Below are 22,740 nucleotides of genomic sequence, written 5' to 3'. Positions count from 1 at the left end.
ATACAAGGTTTCTTCGACTATGCATCTCAAAGACCATAAACAAGGCTCCAGACATCCCAAAACAAACTGGTCAGTTTTGGGCCTCTTCCTTACTTCCTACCGTAACTCTGACGGTCTCTGAAACCAACTGGACCCTGACCGTGGCTTATTGTCGAGTCTCAGTCGCCTGTACAGGCATTATACCTACAGAGTCTGTAAGTAAGGCCTGTACAGGCAGGCGACTGATAGTATTACTAGAGCCGTTGTTGGCAACTTGGCATGTCCGGGACCGGGCATAATGTTTCCAACACAAATTACAGTAGGCTATGCTATGCTATACAAAGGTAGGCCTTACAACTGAACTATCCTGCATAGTTATGCAGGTCAGGATAACAACTCGGTGGGTGCCCTCACACAGTGTCTCAATGAAACCCCGGATATTATACACCTGGCCTAGTAGGAAAAGAAACCATTACAATCAGTGCAATGCAAAAGAAATGTGACATGTTACTTGTTTAACCATAACCACTCACCACTGTATGGTCACGGTGACGTGTATACCTTAGTACCTCTTAATAATGCACTAATATAGACATGTTTCCGTCCGTCCTGCGAAGACCATGTGCAAGCAAATACTCCGTGGCCTGGAGACTGGAGTAGCCAATATTGTATAATGAACGGCTAAACTTTTGGTCGTTGGTAGTAAACTGTTAGACCACTGGATGGCGCCACTTCCTCGGTTCTGTGTTCATACTAGCCTCGGTACCCAGGCTTTTCGTTCGCTACGGATGTTCATAATCTTCTAGATGACCTAAAGGTCATATTATAGCCTATAGTAAATGGTACTGTGGAGAGTGGAAACCACAAAACTGAAATAATTGTGCCTGCACCTTGACTTGACTCTTATCTTCATTCATACAGGCCTATTATGTTAATAATATTGTATAATGTCAAAGCCTACAAACCTAAAAACAAAAACCCAACTAAAAACAGAAGAACGACCTCAAAGGAGTATACCAGTATAGGCTATTAACTGATATAGATTTATAACGTTTGCTATTATTATTATTATTATTATTATTATTATTATTATTATTATCATTATTATCATTATTATCATTATTTGTAACATGGTAGCTATAACTTTTATGTTTATCACTGTGTTTTACTGTTTTAAAGATGCCTATTATATTTTCATCCTATTGAATGATGGCGCTATTTTGTTACTTGTATCTAGCTTACCTATAACACTTGATTGTATTTTATATTATTATTATTATTATTATTATTATTATTATTATTAAAATTGTAGAACGTTAAGGAAATTATACACATACGTGTCTTGTTGGCTTGTTGCGCCATAAGGCCTATATAATTCAAAAATAGCAAAAGTGGCAGATGATCAATAGGGCATGCATGCTTTTACGAGGGAAAAACTCAAACAATAATGTAAAATATGGAGAGAGGTTTGTACATATAATTGTACAATTTAATTTCTTTAACTTCTGTAAGGGCATGACTAATCTATCCCAATATATACCAATGCATGCATAGCCATATAGGCTACCTGAGAAGAATATATTATAGCTATAACTTAAACTTTGCGGTTCTCAAACTCTTTCATGCAAATTGCCAATTTAGGACCCAAAATGATATTAATTTGGCCATTTCAAAAATATTTTGTGGCCCGGACCCCACTTTGAGAACCTGTATGCTACAACTATTTGTCAAGCATTTTCAATGATGCCAATTGCCAATAATATTCAGCTATAATGATCGCTGCATTATTATGCAACAGCTTGATATTTTTTTATCCTATACAGCCGGATACCTATAAGTTAGTAGCCTATAGGCTATAGTTCGATTTATACTTATAGCATATAATTTACTGTACATGCTCATTGCTCACGCAAAGACAATAGAACTAACATTGCGGCTTCCAATAATTCATTAATCATGTTTCAACATATGATCTGTCAAGACCATTGTCAACATTGCAGGCCTATAAGAATTAAAAGCGCTGGCTAAATAGCAATGCTCAAATATTTATATAGAATTTGGGGTTTGGAAAATGTTGTTTGCAGTTAGCCCAACATTAACCCAAAAGCCTCAAATTCGCTATAGTTTTCACCAATTATTCTATTTGAAAAACTCTATTGACTATAGGCATGCATGCATGCATGAACATCACGAATGAATACAATATGGATATAGTAAAGATATAGGCTATATAATGTATTAGATGCTATAGGCTACAAAACAGCCCTATATAGGACAGTGGCCTATAATGCAGAATAAATAAACAACGAGTCATGTATTTCGTATAAATAGCCAAGTTCATTTATTTGTTATGATAACATCGACTTTCACTCATTTTTAGATGTATAAATATAAAGTTTACCATTTCTCACAACAAACACACAGTATAGACAAGGAGACATTAAATACAAATATTAATACTTTTCGATCGTCGCGCGTCGTAACAAATCAGCTCTTATTTACAACATGTACAAAAACAAAAATGGTCCGCCGTCCTTGATGAGAATGAAATAGTAGGTAATGCAAACTTTTTTTTTTTTACACTAAAGAAATCAAACAAAGTGGTCTTTTTTTTCTACGTTTACATATAGCATGTCTATTTGGAGAATTTAAAATAAGAAAAAAAAAACGTGACTTCGTTCGATATGACATTAATGTATATAGGGCCTCGTAGTTGGAGGAATGTGGCGATTTCATTTGGCCAAAACTATAACCCTCCTTTCTTCAGTAAAAAATAAAACTCGATCCGTGTGACCGTGTGAACCGCATCGGCTCGATCCGACTTCGGGGACACGTTTCTTTCGATCACACACTGGATCCTCTGCAGAAGCATAGTAGAAAAATAATAAGTGTCCCTTAATCTCAAAGTATATTCAAAGTTCTCAGAGAACTTGGTAGATGAGGTTCGGGTCGTGCAGACGCGCTGCGGCGCCGCCGGCCTGCTGGGGACAGTTGGTCGGCGAGGGCACGGACGGCCCTTTCTGCCCCAGGACAGAGCCTTCTTCCGGGGAGCACGGCTCGCCGGTGCTCCCCTCCGACCCGGAGGAGGAGCCGTCCTGGCTGGAACAGTTCGGAGCCGCCTGCAGCTGCAGCGTGCAGGACGCCGTTGTCGAGGTGTCCGTGGAAATCCTCTCCACGATGCTCGATAGACAGTCCAGGCTGGAAATCACAGAGCTCTTGTTGTCGCTTTTGGCACCTGCTGTTGTAAAACAAAATATTGCGCGTGTTAGAGAAAAAAAACATGGTGTTGAAGCGGCCATATACAGTGAAATAATCAGGACAGTTTGTTAATGCGAATGAATGGAGAAATGGAGTGAGAGAGGCGAGGAGAGGGAATCTCTTTCTTACCATTTGGCGTCTCAGCGAAATACGAGCTGTCATAACTGCTTCTTCTGGCTGATGACGTGCATGTTGGGCCATTAAAATCCATCTGGAGAGAAGAGAGAGAAATAGAATTAAGTAAGTTTACATTTTTAGTTTGCATTCAACCAGAACTATTCATGATAATAACAGCAGGCCTAATTAATACATTTAATTAGACCATAGGCCTAAAAAAAATTAAGCAATTTGAATAATAATAAAAAACAAGCAACAACAATAGACTAACAAATGCAGCCATCCAATGGCCTGCCTAACTTTGGTTGTTTACCAATTCAATGAAATGTAGTAAAATGCTTATTAAATTGTATGAAATGAATGAACAAATAAATGCTTGATATACATTTTAATAAATGAATGAACTGCATTGAGCACATGCTGTATTTGTTTCGTAATTGTATAGGGTCCTATATAAGAGAGCTATATCCTATAATAACAAAGTTCACAATAACAAACAAACTCACCATTCCATCGGAGCAGTTGGACCGGGGGCTGGACGCGTCCGAGTCCCCGCTGTAGTGCTCCATCACCGGGTAGTAGCTGTCGTCCTGGCCGCGCAGCAGCGCCTGCAGGGACTCGATGTAGCTGATGGCGTTGCGCAGGATCTCCACCTTGGGCAGCCGCTGGTTGGGGTTGGTGGACGTGCAGCGCTTCAGCGTCTCGAAGGCGTCGTTGACCTTGCTCAGCCTCCGCCTCTCGCGCATGGTGGCGGCCTTCCTGCGGTCGGCGTTGGTGGTCTTGCGCTTGCACGCCTTGCACGCCCACAGCAGGCACCTGCCGGCCTGGTGGTGGCCGCTGGGCGCCCGGACGTGCTCGTCCTCGTTGTGGTTGTGGCCGTTGTGGTGGTGGTGGTGGTTGTGGTGGTGGCCGTGGGTGCTGCTGTCGCCGTCGCCGCCGGCACCTCCGCCACCACCGGCCTTCAGGAGGCCCGCGTGGACCAGCCTCGGGTCCAGGTCCTCGAAGAAGTGCATGTCGCTCGTGTTGAAGCACGGGTCGTCGTAGAAGTCATCGGCCGAGGTGATGGGGAAGGAAATATCCGACAACTCCATGTTTTTAGTTTCACTGATAAACACAAATCCTGCACTTCCAACTTTGTATAACAAAGTATAGGCTATAGCAGTTGTCAAATGTTCCCCGAGGAAAAAGGAAAGAAAGCTTGGTGGGGGCCAAAAAAATAAAATAATATTAAGATCCTTATGGGCAGCTAACACAAACTACAATATAAGGATGGGTAGTTGCTGTTAGTAAGAGGAATGTAGTTGTTTTTCACACAACTTTGTCTATTTGTGCTGCCTGCACCCCTTTCGGTATAGGTACCTGTTGCTGATGATGGGACCCCAGGCAGCTTATATGTTTGGGGTGAGAAGGATGGGGCGTTGCTCTGGTTTCTGACAGCTCAAGGCTTCGGCCAATGGGCTGCGTTATGGGCGCACAGGGAGGGGCATTTACAACTGCACGGTAATTAGTGTACAATTACCCGTAACTGTCTAGTGTGGGCAATAATATAATGTAAAGAGAGAGGGCTGCCGCCTCGAATTAGAACAACACAACATAAATAGAAAATAATGCGAGTTCATACATGATTAAACTATATTATTAGTCTATTACACAATATACATTACAGCCTCTAAAATGATCGAAAATAAATTCAATCATAGCTGTGTGAAACAGCTATGATGGTATCTATGGGAACATACACGCCGTCCGTTTGTCTTAAAATAATTGTTTGTTTTTGTGTTTGTTTTTTAACAATAGCAGCTGCATGTATGCCAAAGGCCTGCTATACTGTAGGTGTGGGCCTGTTGTCCATGCGTGTGAAAACAGGGGCCTTACAGCTGAAAATACAGGAATTAAAACGATGGCTCTTTTGGATTATTTATTATTTGACACAGATCTAACATAATTCATGTCATTAGCTTTCTTTGAAACACCATCTTTTTGTCTGTTTGTTTAACTTCTAACCAACTTTGTTCGGCTCTAAAAACTGCTGTTTGTAGTAGCCTTGAAGTTCTGATGTCGCTAGATGGCGGTAGTGAGTTGATCTTTGGACCTCTAAGCTCTAAGACACTTGTGGCTTCTTAGTGGAAGTACAGTAAGTTAAGTACTAGCATGTTTTACTTAAGTAAAAGTATTAATACTGCCATGTAGTTACAAGTAAAAGTCATTTACTTGAGTAAAAGTACAAAAGTAGGCTATTGACTTCAAAATATACTTAAAAGTACCAAAAGTATTATATACTCATTAGAGTGTCCCATTTCACAAGTTCAATATCTATAAAAAAATCTATTTTCAACTGGAAAGTGGAAATACTCTCTCTAATAAAGTATACAAATGGACTACTTAAAAATTGTAGGTTATGCTTAAGTACAGTAGGCCTACTTAAGGACAAGTAGTTACTTTACTGTCAACAGATGTGAACTCGAACTTCACATATATAGGCTACATAGAGTAATCAAAAGCTTTAAAAATCTAATGATAGAAAGGACATTTGTTTTAAGAAGTGGTCCAATAATAATAATAATAATAACAACAATACTTGGTGAAATAATGATCAAAACTTTATTTCATAAGTATAGACACACATGTACCATGCCAATATATTACTTATTATCTTTGGAAAACAAACCAAGGCAATGCACAGCCCTGAAGCAATAAATACCACATTAAAAAAAAAAAAGAAGCAAAAACTGATTAAAATGACGTGTTTGTGATATTTCATGGGGAGGACATCACGAAAAAGAGTTGTCATATTAAGTAAGTCATAAATAAACTATAAACTATAAATTAAAAAAAGCTTATGATGATAAATAGATGGGAGTGTGTTTTCCAATCAGCATACAGTAGGTCGAGACATCAAAGTGTCTGGGCATGATGACACAGCCAAGACAGTAAGAACATAATTTAAAAACAGATGCTTTATAAGTAAGTTTAGCATGTGGATAGGGCAGGACCCTATCTCCTGTTTCTGTTTGCATGAGGCAGCATGATGTGTATACTCCCTGCTGGACATGACAACTAGTAGTTAGTATGTCGCGGGGACGATCGCAATTGTAGTAGTATGGCTGCAATGGTTAAGTAAGCAATATTACAAGCACATGGGTGTGCTTTTATAATCGTGATTATTGGCACGCCAGTAATGTAACGAGGCTTTATCCTGAGTTCCGCGAGCGTCACCGAAGCATGCACGTCACGGCAGGGGATCACCGCTGATCACGGCTTTATAGTTTCATAGTAAGAGAGACAGCAACTGAGCGCCACTGATCTTAGTAGAGCGGGCAGTAAAAAATATATTTGTAGGTTATCAAAAGGCAGATATTATATGACAGACAGATGACAGTCTGTCATAAAATTTAAACGTGCACAGTAAAGTCCTCGATGTTGTGCTCAGCGTGTAAAGATAGATAGCAAATGAGCCGACAAAATACGGAACACTGAGGATTTACTGCGTGTAATTTTATGAGGATAACGTATTAAGATTAGAATATGAGATGCATCATAGAGCTAAGCTTTAATGCCCTTTTGAAGGATTGGTCCATTATATTTTGGTATGCTGTCTTAAACTGATGATGTGTCCAAGTCTGTGCATCAGTAGATGTATTGTTAACAACTCTTAAAGGTGGTGCTGTGATTGGAAAAGAACATTTATAAGACCTTTATATACCGATATTACGCCATACAGCCAAAACTCTATAGACTCAAGACAAACCTGCTATAAACCTAAAATGAATTTGTTCTATATATACACCGGTATTTCCACCAAAAGAATAACTATGTAGGCTACTGTAATCTTCATTCAAAGTAAAACTCTGTGGGAGATCCAGGTGCTGTTTGTGTGAGCTCCTAATGCTATCGTAACCACGCCACAGATGCCTCGTACACAAACACAAACCGTGAAGAGGCCTGATGTGGATCCAAATCACAACTATAGCAACATTACCATGGGATTCATTGATCTTATAGGAGTATTCTCCTCAGTTTATTGGCAAAATATACCATTGTCCTTTACTATTTAAAAATACGCAAGTGATCTACTCCTATAAAATATGTCCTATACAAAGCCAGATAAAAAGGGTTTAAATGGGTATTAGCAGCATTAGTGATATTGCACTAATCCCCCAAAATCATGAAGGCCAAGTTGACCTTTAAGTCGATAAGTCAGTGTGCCCAAAAAATGCAGTTAGACTGTAGAAGAGTTCAGTCGACCTCGCTGACGCTATAGTCAATCAGTGGGTCGTGACCCAGAAGTGGGTCAAGCCTCCACCAAATATCTTTGCTGAAAATAGCAGATCAACTGAGCTCACGATGCGTCGCAAGCTCGTACGTAGATTGTGTATTTTCTTATTTTTGTAAGATCTATTCGTGCCATTATTGATAGGACAGTAGACCGACAGGAAGTGAGGAGAGAGATGGCGAGTGCCATGCAGCAAAGATCGTCGGGATCGGTATTCGAACCCGTGACACACTGTCAGGCTGGCATTGCGGCCTATGTGTGTACGGACCACCACGCCGGCAGCCCAGGCCATAGATTGTGTATTTTCGACGAATAGGGGATGGGGCAATTTACTGGTTTATAGGCCGGTAATCCAGCCTAACGGCATGTTGCGGGTTCGAGTTCTGAGCCCGTCGGCCTTTGCCTTTGCATGTCTTCCCCCCCCCATCTCTCTCCCCTTTTCCTGTCTAATTACTGTCTGTAATTACCCTATCAATAAAGGCAAAAAAAACGTACTGGTTTATAATCTCTCAAAACAGATTCAGCTAACTACATGTTTAAGGCACCACTGCCATACAGTGGTGTTGTTAGGAGGAATAAACACAGAAGCGCCCTGGAGGAAGTGGACTAAGAAAGGGGAGGAGCCCGACCGAGTTCCTGTCTCTACACAAAAAAAAAGGAGGTGGTGCCAAATGGGTTCCCAAATTGTCTGGTTCAATCACACCTCTGCTGTACCCCATCATCAGACCTGGGTAGGCTACAAGTATAGGTATGCTCATAATTGATAATCACAGAGTTGCATAATTAATGATTGTCTCATAGGGTGAGCTCTTCCTGAAGTCCATTGACGAGGTACTCCCCAAAGCCCCCCGAGCGGTCGCCGGCACAGCCCGCCCTGCGGGCGTTGGTGAGGAGGTCCCCGGCCAGCTTGACGCGGGAGACCAGCGGCGCCAAGAAGCGGCTCTTGACCACGCTGGCCGTGTGCGGGTCGCCGCGCTCGCGGGCCAGCCGGCTCACTGCCTCCAGGGCGGCCGTCTCCTCCTTCCACTGGCCCAGGGTCAGCTCCAGGGCGGGTAGCAGCGCGCACACCGCCTCAGTGCCTGGCCTCTGTGACAGACAGACAGACAGACAGACAGAGACTAATAATATCTACTGACTGAAAATGTAATGATGTTTATGTATTATCATTATTTTAAACCTATGTTGGTGCTGTTCTACATACAGCCGACCAGTTCAAGGAAATCACAGGTTCAGGCCTTGACCTTTGCTTTCATTCCGAGAACATTCGTGTTTATGGGAGACGCTTCTAAATGTTTACTTTGTTGCTAAGTTTGACCATGTCAAAGACTCTTTAATCTTAAAATTACTAATAGCCGTTTCCCAAGCTCACGACATGTTGTGAGCTGGTAGGTCTGATATTTTCGGTGTGCGAATCGATATGCATTCAAAGAAGACATTCTGGCCTGAATGGAACTGAAATGACCGAGAACTTTAATCGATGCAGACAGAGACAAGGTCATGCACATTTTGGTGAAATTAATGATTGCCTAGTACCGTATATTATTATGACATATGCCCAGGGTAATGGTGCAGGGGTTCATGTGGTTAAGACAGGCACATAGTACAGTACACACACACACACACACACACACACACACACACACACACACACACACACACACACACACACACACACACACACACATATAGTAGCCATGCACACACATACTGTACACAGCCATGAGCTTAGCCAATGGCTAATTTCACTAGTTTGGGCCTCTAGCTAAAAGGTTTGGGAATCACTTACTCACTCACTCACAGACAGACAGACAGACAGACAGACAGACAGACAGACAGACAGACAGACAGACAGACAGACAGACAAGCTGCTCAACAAACAATGGACTCTCCGAAAAACACACAGAAGTGACGATGTATGTTGTCACAAGATGGACACTGCGTTCGGCCCACACTACGATCATTCGTGATAACAAGGTGTCCCAAATCGCCGATGATGGAGCCTTAGTGGTCTCACTCAGGACCGATTTTGCATGAGTCATAAAACCAGAGGAGACAGAAAGAGGACACGCATCCGAGTGGCAACGCTATATACACCCCTCCCCCGACACACACACGCTCGCTCGCACACACACACAGACACACGCACACACACACACACACACACACGTCACATCTGGAAACACAATTAATACACTGTCCCTCTGCCTTCACATTAATCTCGCCGATTTTCCGGAACTCGGGGGGAAATGTACACCCTGGCAGGCGCATTAGAAACGGGCCAAGGGTAAAAACCCTGGGGGGTATACAGCAGCCCCTCTACCCCTCTCCACCGGCCAGCTTGTATCTCAAACACCATCTCATTTTTAAGCCCAACCCCGACAGTTGAGTATACTGCCTTTCTGCACTGCAATGGCCTGTTGTACAATGCATGCTTCCTAACTATGACTATAGTTGTATACTGTGTGTCTTTACAAAGACAATAGCAACTGCCCGACTTTATTTATAGAGCAAAAAAGTAATTTATTATTCCACCCCCCCCTGTGACGTCATGTGGGTCAATACATCGTCATCATACTGTACTTATTCAGGAATAGTATGTTCTAGTTGTGGCCTGAGCTCGTGTCGCTGCAAACCACGACTTGCGTTGGGCACTGCAACCACACTTGCAATTTCCCAAAAATTGCGAATTTTTACTGTTTCCATTCACTGAGACCGAGAATTTGTGGCCTATAGTTTACACAGCGCCACACAAAGTATCAGAGCAGATCTAACAAGCTCTAAACGTGGCGGAAAGTGACACGTTTAGAACTTGCAGATCTGCCACTTTTCATTATTTTAGTAACACACGTTTTCATTTGGACATATGAGGTTTCCACCCCGACAGAGATGACGTATAGTATAGGGTATTGCGTTTACTGTGTGCATTGTGGTGTATAGCCCCCAGGGCGGCCCTGCCCCTATATATTACGGATACAGGCCGTATATCACGATGCTCCAGATCATAAATACAAGACGCCATGCGTTTCACGCGTGTATTTCGAGAGAGTTATGCAGTTTACGCATTTAAATACAGGAAGTACAGTATATATTTTGACTTTGGGGATGAGCGTGCCAGCTGAAATATTTAGAGCTGGACTCTCAAGTGCCCATGTTTTTTTTAATCTCGTGCCAAGGGATGGAACGGGGGACTTTCCACACTGGCATGGCGATGATGGCACGTGGTGTGACTTTGCAGAACCTGCCCTGATGCAAGATTTATGGCTCTATAATGCCACATTTTGGAGAATCCACCCACATGTTTTGCAGATATTTAGTTCAAGAAAACAAAAAACTAAACATTAATTCTGATCGAACTGTAAAAATCAAAGCAAGATCGACAATACGCGGTTACGCGCACGAAAACGTTGTGAAGATATCCCCTATAATGACATGCCCAAAATAGGGCCAGTTATAAGTAGTTACTAGTTTAAAAATGCAGACCACCCACTAGACTAGGGAGCATTCATTGGTAACATGCCTGTCCACCACCACCGCAGAGGTTGTGGGTTCGAAACCACCGCGGTGCATCCGGCTTTGTCTAGACGACGCACAATTGGTCAAGTGTTCTGGTGAGGGAAGGGTAATCCTACGACTGGGGTGGCACCTGTCGACAGGGAGTGTTGTGCAGGGCGGGAGGAGCTCTGGGGGCTCCTCACTGGCAGGTGAGTCAGTACAGGGACGTGCAGAGTGTTAGAGAGGCATGCAGGGGCTGGCTGACATCCCGTAAGAGGGCACTTTTAGACAGCAAAATAGCAAAAATAGCAGATCTACAAGCTCACAGCGCGTCGCAGTTGAGAGCTTGTAGATCAGCTATTTTCGGGGCGCAACCCAGCACCCTTTAGCTATAGTGGAGATGCAGGTGTAACGACATGGATTTCTAAACACATTTGTTCAACGAAAAAGGCTGCGTTCAAGTTCAGGCGACTTTTTTTTCCCACCATAGTAAATGCTGCATTCGTGGTCTGGAGAGGGCAGTTGTTTTACAGACGGCATGGGTAAAAGGGCAGGGGGCTGAAGCCCCCTTTGATGTCTATGTGTGCACGTCCCTGAGTCAGTACGTGTCAGTGTGTGTTTGTGGGGAGGAATTAATTGTCATGATGGCTTGTACCTTATATAACCAGTACATATATCATACAACGCAGAAAAACATTGTTTTGGGAGGTATAGAGGTACCTACCGGTATGTCTTTGTTGCAGTACTGCCCTCCCCGCTCCGACAGGTAGGCCAGCATGGCCGCGGCCTGAGTCTGCTCTTCCACAGACTGTTGACGGAAGAATGCAGCCACCCGTGGCAACGCCATGTCGTCCTGCTCAAATGTACTTGCCTGTATGTATATAGAAAACAATTAACAATGTGAAAACAGAAAACAGTTGAACAAGTTGAAAAAAACATTCACAGGTTTAAAACATTCCACTTTGACCTTCAACCACTTTATCCATATCCATATTGTGCTAGCTATTCACTGTTGAATAATATTGAATTGTCTTCTGGGGGGGTCCCTGGCACAAAACCTTTTCAGATGAGCAAGGCCAAATATTCGGGGGTCCAATGGCTTGACTTGAAAAAAGTTTGAGAACCCATAACTCGCAGTAAGGCTGGGACAGAGGCGACTGTTATGTTTGTTTACTTTTAGAACATTACATGCGTGTTACATACAACCCCTCCCTCCTCCCCCTCCCTCAGCCGGAGGTCCTGTCTTACCAGAGCCTCCAGCCTGTACGCCCCCTCCATGATCAACGTGGCCACGGCGCACAGCGTCTCTTCCACCACAGCAGGGAGGTTCTGTCTAACTCTGCTGCCGAGAAACGCTCGGTGACATTTACACATCGGTAGGTTGCTTTTAAATCTCTTGCCACTTGGTTCAGGTTCAGCCATTATTACGTTGCGCAACTTAAGTAGCCTAATCAGTCGCAACAACAACAGTCAGTTTAAAGTCGGACTCGTTAATCTTACAGCCTTTTTTTCAACCAACAGGTGTGTGAACTGCAAAACGAAATACAGCGCTTAAAAGGCTTGATTGAATAGTACAAAATGAACAATATTCGCGTCGGTTCGGTTCCAATCTTTGCTCAGAGAGAGCTGTGGTCAAAAATAGGAGTCACACACACACACACACACACACACACACACACACACACACACACACACACACACACACAGCGGCGCGCCACGGAACAACTCGTTGAGCCGGTTCAGCTTCCCAAGTTCATCCGGTGTGCCGTGCGTCATGATCGCACCGTGACCGGCCTTCAGTTCACCCACAGTTCAAAGAGCAGTTAGTTTAGTTAATTTTATAAATATGCATGATTATAGAAAGTTGTCTGAATGTAGGAAATTTTAGCCTAATTAATATGATGATGATGATGATGATAATAATAGTCATTGTTGTTGTTAGAATTGGTGCTGGTAACACTTCCTCAAAAGGGGAAAATAATCATCATTATCTTCTTCTTCATAATCATTAATGGGTTGTCGTTTATGATTTAATTTTTATTATTTATTTTTCATGTTTGCTGCCAGCCCATAGCCTATAGGCTAGCCGCTAGCTTTATAAAACATATACTGAAGACTTGAAAGGATACAGAATAGAATAGGTGGGCACTATCTATATTTTACGTAAAATTGGCTATGTTGTCCTAAATGTAGTAACATTTAATATTAGAAAAATGGTCTTATTGTAAATACATGATGTGAACATGCAATTGTAGACATATTATAGATCTTAATTGTCAAATGTTTTCTTTAAACATATTTTCCAAATATTTTATCTATCTTTTTTTTTTTAATCACTTCACTTACGCCTATAGCCCAACTTTGGGCATATATAGGCCACGAACAAGAGCTCTCCAGACATCACGGTCCTGGGCCATCTTCTCCAGCTGTCCCATGCATGCAGTCATGGCCAGATCTCTTCACATCTGCATCCAGGTCACGGCGCCAGGTGTTTCGTAGGTCTGCCTCTCTTCCCTTTCAATTGTGGGTTCCAGAACAGTAAATAGCCAATTTAACACTGAGGTGCAGCCCACTCTTCCTCCTTTGGTGCCCATGCACTTATAGGCGACTTTCTTTTGGGGTGGGTGGGCTTTTTGCCTTCTTATTGATAGAGTAAGTGGAGACAGACCGTATCAAAGGATAGAGGGAGCAGGACTGTAGCTATACAGCCCCGCCCCCAAGCTATTCATTTCAATGGAAGTTGCTCAGTGGCGTTTTGAATGAACCCAAGCCCCCTGCAGTCAAGGCTCTCCAACGTTGAGGCGCTCGGCTCCCCTAGTGGTACGAGCGGGGGACTGCAGGCCGGACTACTGCAGGTGCAGGAGTTATGACGAGGAAACCCCGTGCAGCTACGGCTTTAATTAACATTGAGAGCCCGTATAAAGCACTTCTATAGACGGTTCTTCCGCGGGTGCTTCAAAAAACGCCACTGAGCAACTTCCACTGAAATGAATAGCATGGGGGAGGCGAGGCTGCATGTCGCGCCTCCGGTTCAGTCTCTGTCCTTTTATTACTCTATGGTGGTTTTGAAGCACCCAGAAGACTGCCGGAAGTATACCATTATATAACTCAATGGTCCGGGGCTGACGCACATGGCGTCATGAACGTCCGTCCACCTCCATGAAAGTGCTGCAGTTCCACTTTTCGCCAATAGTGGCAGCATTAACGTTGGATATAGCCTTATACTGGGGGCTTGAGACAGATAGAGAAACGAGTAGAGAAAAGATGGGGAGTGACATACGTCAACGTTTGTCAGGAACGTGACTCGAACCCACGATGCGCTGTCGCCTGTCGGCTATATTACAGTAGGAGCCTATAGGTGCCGTGACCGCTAGGCCGGCCCGGGTGGGCCATGCAGTGCCTGCACCCGTCCCGTTATACGATACAGGACCTCACTGGACGCTATAGCCAAAGTGACAGCATTGTAAACCACACAACCATTTAACTATTTTACATGATGATACTACGTGTGAATGTGCTTCATGTCCTGACCTATAGCATCCCGGTGGTCCTTGGAGTGGTTCCAAGTAGGGGTTCCCCAGCTAAATGTATAAAAAGAAACAAAAAAAAACAGACGTACAAGCTCACAAGCGCATCACTTTGTGCCACGCTGCGAGCTTGTACGTCTGCTATATTTTTGACGTTTATGCTTCATTCACACATCCATGATAAATAGATGTAACGTTATCCAACCTCCCCCCCCACACACACACACACACACACACACACACACTCTGTCCTTCTCATATTCTCCTGAGGGTTCCTCTCGTGTTGGTTGGTGATCACCAAGCCCTCGGGGAGGGGGGGGGGGGCAGATGAGTGACGCGTGGGGCTGGGCGCACCTCGGGGGTCTTCTCCACGCTCGGCCCCGGTATATATAGTGGCAGCCGCGCAGTCCCCTCGGCCCCCCCCCCCCCTTAAGGCCCGCACGGCCCGGCCAAGGGGTCAACGGGGACCTGCACCCTTGACATGACCCCCTGTGACCCGCAGACACCTACATAATCACCCCGGCTGGACTTAAGTGTAACAAACGATGTCCACTCCACCACCACGCTTAACCCTGGAAGTCTGTCCAGAGAGACTAGTGTATAGGTTCCAATGATGTTCAGTCAGTCAGAGATACTGAGACTGATGCTGCTGGAACGGGGAGGGGAAAAAAAGTGTCCTGTGTGTGTGCGTGTGTGTGTGTGTGTGTGTGTGTGTGTGTGTGTGTGTGTGTGTACTTTTTGAAAACAGCTAAAATAGCACATCTACCAGCTTGTGAGTGTGGCTATTTTAGCTATACTTATTGAGTGATTAATTAATTCCATGCGTTGCAGACACATTATTATGGATCCCGCACCACAGTTAGGGAAGCCCCACTGTGATTGGCCAGTATAGTCGCCTGTGATTGGCAGTTCTCGCTTTTGAAACTATGCCTAGCCCTATAACCTCAGTAAAACAATACCTAAACCTAACCTTATAACCCTAACCTCAGTAAACCTCAGTAAAACTATTCTTAAACCTAACGGGGGCGACTGTGGCTCAGGAGGTAGAGCAGGTCGTCCAATGATCCGTGGGTCGGCGGTTCGAATCCCGGCTCCTCCTCCTGTCTACATGTCGAAGTGTCCTTGGGCAAGACACTGAACTCCAATTGCTGGTTGGGACCTTGCAAGGATTCCGCCGCAATCGGTGTATGAATGTGTGTGTGAATGGGTGAATGTAACGCACTATATCTAAAGTGCCTTGGATAAAGGTGCTATATAAATGCACCATTTAACATTAACCCTAACCTCAGTACAACTATACTTAAACCTATAACATTAACCCTTACCTCAGTACAACTATGCCTGACGGGAGCCAATCATACACATGGTAAGGCGGGTCTATACCCTAGAAGAACGTTGGTGGGATTCATTGATAATCACGCGACTAGAAACTATTGTTACACAAACCGGAAGTCTCTTCCAAAAGCTTCCATCATACTACAGTCTGGAGCGGAAACGGAAGTTCTATCATGAGTGAAACATAAAGTGGAAGTGGAGCCTCCTCCTCCCCACTTCCGTTTCGTCTTTACAGTCGCGCAACATTTATCCTAATGTAAATAGAAATCATCTATGCATATATAGCGTGTTGCTTTAGCAAAAAAAAGGTTCTAAAGATATATTTGAAAATATATTTTCGGGAACGGAAATGGCAGCTTCGGGAGGTGTATAGTTCCAGACTATAGCATTATATCCAGACTGGATACGCGAGACTACAAAGTTATACAAACCGCTCGAAGCTCCACACAACCCCCTCAATAAGGGACCCCCCCCCCCCCCCACCCCCAACAAGGCCCCAGTCCATGAGCATCCATCCATCCTCGGTCCCTGCTGGCCTGCACTGTGTCTTGGTGTCTTGGTATAGGCCCAGCTGTCGACAGACACTCAAAGGCACTAGTTGGACACTTGTGTCGCTGGTGCCCAGCTGCTTAAATGCAGAGCGGGTGTCAGCCTTTAACAGATCAACACCCCCCCCCCCCCCCCCCCCCCACACACACACCTAATGGATGTAGTTAGTGACCGGTGGAGTGGAAAACTAGTTGTTTTTACTCCTATCACTGACTTTATCAGTCTTTTGTTTGTTTGTTTGTTTTTTGAACGAGAGGGGACGATCCACTTCCTGCCTCATTTCTCTGGGAGCCAGCGAGGAAATATTGAGAATGATCGCCACTCAGGCTTTGATTTTAAAATCTAAGAAAAAAGAGGCACATTTTGGTCAATCTTGACACATATTCTTAATGACACATTTTTTTATCTTTTGAAAATATGCTCAAAACAGGAGGTATACTTAGAAATCTCTTTGTTTTTAAATTGTGACATTATCAAAAATAATCAATATAAATCAGACAAGTCTATACATTTCCCAAAAGGAAATGCATCTAATGAATTCATTTAGACCAGAAGTATATCCTCAAAAAGAATGACCTGGTGTGTGTGGTGTGTGTGTGTGTGTGTGTGTGTGTGTGTGTGTGTGTGTGTGTGTGTGTGTGTGTGTGAGTGTGTGTGTGTGTGTGTGTCTGCGTGAGTGTGTGCCTGCGTGTGCCGCGTGTGCCGCGTGCGCGTGTTGGGGGGCATGGAATCCCCACCACCACAACCCAATCGAACCCTTTCACCACCAGTTCAGTGGCATCACAAACATGCGTGCCTGCACGCTTATACAAAATACTTACCAACTAATGCCTCCATGGGCGGGTGTTCGCCTTGACTGACAGGCAAGGTGCCATTGCTCACACCTGCTGCCTGTTGTAAAGACCCCGGGCGGCCCTGCCCCTAATGACCCACCAACCCACAAAAGCAGCATTGTACCAGAGCGGGGGGCTGCCCTGCATGGAGGAAGATTACTTTACACCAGTGGTTCTCAAAGTGTGGGCTGGGACCCCCAGGGGGGGCCCCCCAAAATACTTTTGGGGGGCCCCCCCAGAACATTAATGCTTAAGAAAGACCCTAACTGCTGCAGATGAGCAGATTGGTGCCTTGAAGTTGCACTCACTCAACACAGTATACGAACCAACATAAGTATCTGCTCAGTTCCAAAGTGACAATTTAAGGACTTTAAAATTAAAATAATAATAATAATAATAATAATAATAATAATAATAATAATAATAATAATAATAATAATAATGATAATAAATAAGACCAATACTGCATAAAAAAATAATCTACATATCTACAACTATACCATATAAAATATATATGGTCAAACATTGGCCAGTTTGAAAATGACTGCTTTACACACACACACACACACACACACACACACACACACACACACACACACACACACACACACACACACACACACACACACACACACACACTACAATTCAGGCAACCACTCCCTCAAGATCCCCCCCCCTCCCATGTTCCTGGGACCCTGGGGGTTAAGGGGACAGACTATACACACTACAGGCATGGAGAGTATAGTTGGGACATGAGGGTCCTTGTGTTGTTGGGGCTATAGCACAGGGATTACCCCCTCAAAGCCACCAGATTTAGGGTTGTGCCCCGTCCCATCCAGGAGCTGCTTTAGCTATAGTGTTTGTATATGTCTGACTCTAAACCCCTACCTTGGTCCATGCTCTGGTATACATGGAGACGGCCCCAGGAGGATCTTGTGTTGGACCCACGGGACCCGCAAGAAATTATAGCGTCTGGGGGGAAGAGGCGTATAGAGTGGCTCTTCAATCCCTCCTCATTAAGTTACCCAAACAACAAGATATATATACCCCACGGGGCGTGTATGGGGTATCTGTGGGGGTGGGGGGGATTCATGCATCTGCTTTTTGTTGGAGTGCCGTGATCTTTTTCCACCCTAAAACATGATCATCAGGTATTATTATACAATATAAGGGGGAAGAACTTTTTCCAAAAAGTGTACAGTATTTGTTAAAATCATGCTTTTATGTGGACACGTCACGCCCACCAGTTCATTAACCCATTCTGACCTGAGATCAGATTCATACGAGGTTTCCACTGGACACACACTGGTCTGATTAACCCATTCTGACCTGAGATCAGATTCTAAAAAAATGTCAGTCGTTCTTCGATTTTTCAATAGCTAAAGCATGACATGATGCTGACACGAAAATGGGTTCCCGTTCAGAATGGGTTAAGTATGCCTGGTTTGCCTGGTGGGTGGTGATGGGTGGTGATGATCCACCTGAACTGAAGCCTCACCCGCCACAGCTGTAGTTGTATGATAAAGGGGGAGGGGTTATAGGGGAGTGGCTGATAGTGTGATGTCACTATATTACTGTATATTTCATTGGCCCGTTTGACTGTCAAGGGTTGCGCATCCAGGAAGAAATCCTAAATACAAAGTTAATATACACCCTTGCACATAAAAACGACTCCAGGGTGTCTAATGAAGTATAATTGTCACCACATGAAAAACTGGAAAGCCAACACCAACTCGGGACTCCTGAATCGCTGCCCTCCACACACTCTAATTATCATAAGATTTTAGTCGACTAAATCTGCAGTTGATCTAGTAACTAAAATGTATTTTGGCGGGCCTTGATGCTGTCGCAGTGGCTGATGTTACACTCGCTGGAAATAGCAGATCTACAAGCTCACAACGTGCCGCAGCGCGTGAGCTTGTAGATCTGCTATTTTCAGCATGCAACCAAGTGTAAAATGAATCTCTTGTCCAGTCTAGTCCCTTCCTGACATTTTTTTGTCTAGTTTTTTATTTGTTTGACGAAATTGTCAGTATAGTTCGTCTTAGTTTTAGTCATCATAGCTATAGTTTTTATTTAGTTTCCAATAGATTTCGTCAGTGGAAAAAGGTAGTCGACGAAATCTTTCGCCTTAGTCAACACTGGTTGGCTCCCACATGCACACCGCACAGACGAACAGTCTGGTGAGACGTAGGAGGACACTAGGCAGGAGGCAAACCATAGTGCTAGAGACCTCCCAGTGCTGGTTGCGCCTCGGTGGTGGCTGCGCCCGGGGTGCCCCTCCGTGGACTTGTCTATAGCTGCATGGAAGCCTGGAGGAGAGGGGCATGTGACTTGGCCAATCACTGCTGACCAACCATCTGGAGAGTGTATAGTGGTTGAGGCTTGAAACAAGAAGGTTGGAGACCACCTGACGACCTCTCTTCCAGGCCAAGGCTTCATCCAATTTTTTTAACTCAAATCTTTGCTTCTGGGGGGGGGTGGGGGGGAGGTCCCTGGAACAACATATTTTCAGATGGGGTCGGAGGCCAATTACATATAATTCTTGGGGTCCTTGACATGAAATATTGAGAACCACTGATATAGAAACATGGGTATTTCAGACTTTTTATTTTAAATTCGACATCAGGCCTAAAAGGGTCAAACGAAGAGGGAAGTTTAAATCACTTATATACTGTATGTATCACGTGTATTTGCTGTACACATGAGGCACCAGAGCCAGCTTTAGACTGTCCAGTATACACGTATGTCTACTGTACTGCCTGGACGGTCCCTCGAGGACTCATTAGTTTCTATAGCTTCATGGCTGGTCAGCGGAGCGGGTTATTTTAGAAGTCGTTGATCTAAGTCGCATGGAGAAATGCAGGCCTAACCCATTCTGACCTGAGATCAGATTCATACGAGGTTTCCACCGGACACTCACTGGTCTGATGAACCCATTCTGACCTGAGATAAGATTCTAAAAATGTCAATGTCGTTCTTCGATTAAAAAAATTAGCAGACCTACAAGCTCGTAGCGCGCCACTCGGTGGCGCGCTATGAGCTTGTAGATCTGCTATTTTTCAATAGCTAAAGCATAACATGATGCTAACACCAAAACGGGTTCCCGTTCAGAATGGGCTAATAGCACACGCTAACGCCCCACATGCTGCCTTTCAATTTGAATTCCAATCTCTCATCACACGACTAAAAATGTAAATACATGGATGTACCCACATGCGTCATGTACCAGACTTCCCTCTCCCTCTCTCTCTCTCTCTCTCTCTCTCTCCGACAAAGTTCAGCCACGCAACAGCTGGTCGCCGAGGAGGAGGAAAACAGACGAAAACAGGCCCCCGGCCCGCACGTCATGGGGGTAAATTTGTGCATCTCTGAAATGTTGCGCCACTTATAATAAAAGAGCTGAGGACAACTGGACGCCCCCCACCCCCACCCCTGCCCCCATTCGCTCTCTTTGATGTTATTTTTGTATATTTCATTATCATGTTTGTACAGTCGATGGATCATGTCGTCCATTAGTACGTACTTGTACAGTATATGGCATGAACATTTCATACTTATTGAAACCCCCGAGAATGCACACGGAGCGATATAGACGCTCTTGCACATGCCATCAGACTCTATAATGCCAAATGCATAAGAACTGCCTCCCCAAAGGTTGCTTATATGGTCACATGGTCCTGGTCCATAGTGTGTTCATGTCCACTTGTGTTAATTTGTGTTTATTGTTTTTCTGTCTGTCCTGCTTGATTTATGCGTCACTGTGTGCTGTTGTGGCGCTCCAATTTCCCTTTAAATAAAGTATATCTCATCTCTCTCTCATCTCTTATTGCACATCTGTACAGATCACTGATTCATTGTATACATGACTTTGCGCATACAAACATTAATACGATAAATCATCTCTGAAATGAAATGGATTCAAATTAAAAAATAGCAAAAAACAGCAGATTGACCAGCTTGAAAATGTTTCAAGCTTTGTATACTTCTGTGTGATGCTTTAGAATGATCAACTATAGGGCGTTCATTTACGAAAACAAACAGACAAATATGGAGATGAGAGTTTTCTGCCCCCGACAGCAACGATATGTTATTTGATTGAGGTTTTCATTGACCGAAATGTATACGTGCATTTGTACACATCGGTCAAAAGGACATATATACGCCAAACAACAGTGCAAAATGTGTAAACTGGATTGTTCTTAATGTATTATTATATCTCTTGATGATTTGCTTTCACCATGTATACCAAGCATCACAATAAAAAAACACTGATCTTCAACTATTCTGCCTTGATTTATATACTTGGTTGTACATTGTGTCGTGCACCACAAATAACATTGTGAGATGTGTGTATAACTATAAGGTTTTGCAGTTTTCCATTTTGTACACACTACAGTACACAGCCTTTTGTTGCAGTACAGTGAAATGACACAGTCTCTACGGCTTTCAGAGGTGATTTAGTCAAGCAAACTATAAAGAATAAAAAATCACACCTGTGTGAAGTGAGGGGCGCTCTTATCATCATCGTATATACATCTTCATCACCGACTTCTTACTGACGAGAGTTGAAAGCCTTACTGTCAATGTTTGTGTTACGCAACGTTTGTGTTTACACTGACTGACGTAAAATTGTCCATTCATTGTCAATGGGAATTGAATGTTTGTGTGTACACACACACACACACACACACACATGACACACACACACACACACACACACACACTCAAAACTGGACATAGGAGGAGCTATAGCGCCCCTCAAAAAATACAATTGTATGAATTTAAGATATGGAATAAGGGTTTAACATTGAAACGTCTGCTATATAGAACACTTATCTTACCCAATTGATAAAGAATAACCTCACATTTGCAACAAAAAAAGTGAAAGCATTCTCTCCGGTCTGTACTATGGTTTTCAGTGCACTTTGACTCCACCGCTCGGTCACAGCTGTGGAAGAGATCACGAAAGGCCCTTCTCTTTAAACCCGGGCCAACAGCTGTCTATTAAGAATACTTTAGATCGTCATCATCATCAGCCCCGTCCACCGCTCGCTCCTCAGCTCACAACTCTGCTAATTACAAACCTTAATGGAGGGGAGACAGAGACAAGGTAAATACAATTAATGATCATATAACGCCATGCAGCCTTGGCCCGGTGCCCTGTTTCATTGGCTGGTATACCCGATACCAGTGTCTGTCCTCCCTGAAACAGGGCCTTGTTACTGTGGGCGCTGTAACCTCATCGGAGGGTATATATACTTGTCTATAACTTTCATGAGGGCCTTTTTTTTCTCTTCTTTTTTTTTGCACTTGAATTTTCCCCCGCTTTGGTTGAGTTGTAAAAAAAAAAAAAAAAAAAAAACATGTCAGCCAA

The 22,740-nt window shown here is 43.8% G+C and overlaps 2 protein-coding genes across 2 annotated transcripts; both read right to left on the bottom strand.

Moving 5' to 3' along the window:
• Positions 1 to 2,861: 2,861 nt before the first annotated feature.
• Positions 2,862 to 4,701, bottom strand: myod1 (myogenic differentiation 1). Its single transcript, XM_080761348.1, has 3 exons — positions 3,861 to 4,701; positions 3,367 to 3,448; positions 2,862 to 3,217 (listed from the first exon to the last, which is right to left on the bottom strand). The coding sequence occupies exons 1-3, from the start codon at positions 4,443 to 4,445 to the stop codon at positions 2,901 to 2,903; spliced, it is 984 nt and encodes a 327-aa protein (XP_080617474.1). The 5' UTR covers positions 4,446 to 4,701; the 3' UTR covers positions 2,862 to 2,900.
• A 1,248-nt stretch (positions 4,702 to 5,949) lies between these two features.
• Positions 5,950 to 12,756, bottom strand: LOC308314049 (ferritin heavy chain B). Its single transcript, XM_080761433.1, has 3 exons — positions 12,368 to 12,756; positions 11,844 to 11,990; positions 5,950 to 8,713 (listed from the first exon to the last, which is right to left on the bottom strand). The coding sequence occupies exons 1-3, from the start codon at positions 12,539 to 12,541 to the stop codon at positions 8,423 to 8,425; spliced, it is 612 nt and encodes a 203-aa protein (XP_080617559.1). The 5' UTR covers positions 12,542 to 12,756; the 3' UTR covers positions 5,950 to 8,422.
• Between the last annotated feature and the right edge of the window lie 9,984 nt (positions 12,757 to 22,740).

The sequence above is a fragment of the Protomyctophum bolini genome (genome assembly GCF_963924005.1).
Source record: "Protomyctophum bolini genome assembly, chromosome: 4".
NCBI classification, from domain to species: Eukaryota; Metazoa; Chordata; class Actinopteri; order Myctophiformes; family Myctophidae; genus Protomyctophum; species Protomyctophum bolini.
This window is presented reverse-complemented; position numbering and strand designations above follow the sequence as displayed.